The 1,678-nt window shown below is 41.3% G+C and overlaps 1 protein-coding gene across 1 annotated transcript in view; it reads right to left on the bottom strand.

Moving 5' to 3' along the window:
* The window catches only part of ndufs3 (NADH:ubiquinone oxidoreductase core subunit S3), a 5,728-nt gene extending 4,636 nt beyond the window's left edge, over nt 1-1,092 (bottom strand). Inside the window, exons 1-2 of the mRNA XM_032519304.1 lie at nt 866-1,092; nt 404-469 (exon numbers count right to left, since the gene is read on the bottom strand). Of these exons, the coding sequence (XP_032375195.1) occupies nt 404-469; nt 866-920 (121 nt within the window). The 5' untranslated portion in view covers nt 921-1,092. The remainder of the gene's footprint in view (nt 1-403; nt 470-865) is intronic.
* Between the last annotated feature and the right edge of the window lie 586 nt (nt 1,093-1,678).

Here is a 1,678-nt window from a genome sequence, read left to right as displayed (position 1 = left end):
TTGCATGGTGTAAAATCTGTGCATATGACAAATAAACATCTTGAATCTTGAATCACTGTTTAACTCTCACAAGCACTTTGACTGTCCCAAAGTATGTCCTTGCCACTGTCAAACCAAACACCACACTGGCAGTAGACTACATGTCAGACTGTTAGCTTGCTCATATAGCCCACTCCTTCTGCACTGCCTATCTCACCTATTTGGCTGAGGAGACCATGCTGCTCTTATTTATCTATGAATTCATACACAAAATGTATTTATCTTCGACTCAAAGACATTCATTCAACAGTTTGTGACACAATGCTGGTCTTCCTTTCACCACCAGATATCCTCATAGAGTTGTGAAGCTTCGATCCGATTGGATTGAAAGCTTCAGTTCGCCATAACTAACGCCGGTACTCACGGCTGGTCTCGGTGGTGGCGCTCTGCAGCCTGGTCTGCTGCTGGAGGAGACACGAACTCCTTGCAACTGGAAAACAAAATCAGGAAAAATGAGTCAAACAATGTGTATAAACACGCCACGAACGACTGAATCTACAGAGCTGCAGAAGAGCTGGAGCAATATGAGTATGAGTTCAAAATGAGAAGCACAAACTCGCACTACATCCACTCAAAACCTCCGTTAATGTTGCCACAAAGAAACTCACCTGTCACATTAAACAACAAACTGTCCAGCGCGTCTCGTTATTCAACTAAGAGCAGGCTAACGTTAGCATTAGCTAGCTCGAAGGTCAAGCCTGACACATTTCGACGGTTGAAAATAACACAGTGCTGTTTCCATTGGCAACCAAAGGCACACCCGAAACAAATGGATCATCGCAGCAAACAGCGAGTAGGAAATACAATTCGTTACAAGTCAACTTACGGTTAAAACTCCTTCCGAGACCTCCGCGGACAAACCGCACCAACGACGCCGCCATGTTGTTTTTTTTCTACAGTCGTTTTTCTTCGGGCAGAGACGCGACGTTTAGCGGGCTGTCGCCTCCTGGTGGACGGGAGGAGAAGTGTTACATCTGCAGTATTGAAAAATAAAAAAATATCTTTGACCAAATACATCGATGTCGATATTGTGTCGATATTGTAGGGTTGACTATCGGTGCTTTTACAAAATATTAACACAATAAGCGTTTTGATAAATACTTGTGATATGGATCCCCCTGGGTCTGAAATAAAGTCCTGTGCAGATCATGCGGTCTTTATGATTTCCTAAAAGGTTGACATTTTTGAAGATACATTTTTACAATCTTATGATAATATGTCATGTAATTAAAACAATAATGCATAAGATAACTAAAGTGGAGTCAGTATTACAACATTTCTATCTGAAATATGCACAAACAGTATGAGGGTTCCCTGAATATACTGACATCTTTTCAGGTACTGGTACTAGAGTAAAGGTACTTAGCTAAAATGAATGTGGGGAACCTTCTTTTGATTGTGACATCATGTAAAACAGCAGAGTCACATTACCACAACAGCTGAACAACATACACACACACACACATGTATGTGACAGTAACATAGGTGCTGAAAATAAAAGAGCATAAAAACACCATTAGACGGTTTAGGTTATGAAACTTATGAGCAGGGCTTCAAATTGACACCCAGGTAAAAATAATTGGCGGGTAACATTTTAAAGTTGCTAGCCAATTTAGCCGGTGACGTATGAGACCAAGCG

The sequence above is a fragment of the Etheostoma spectabile genome, chromosome 1 (genome assembly GCF_008692095.1).
Source record: "Etheostoma spectabile isolate EspeVRDwgs_2016 chromosome 1, UIUC_Espe_1.0, whole genome shotgun sequence".
In the NCBI taxonomy this organism is placed as follows: Eukaryota; Metazoa; Chordata; class Actinopteri; order Perciformes; family Percidae; genus Etheostoma; species Etheostoma spectabile.
This window is presented reverse-complemented; position numbering and strand designations above follow the sequence as displayed.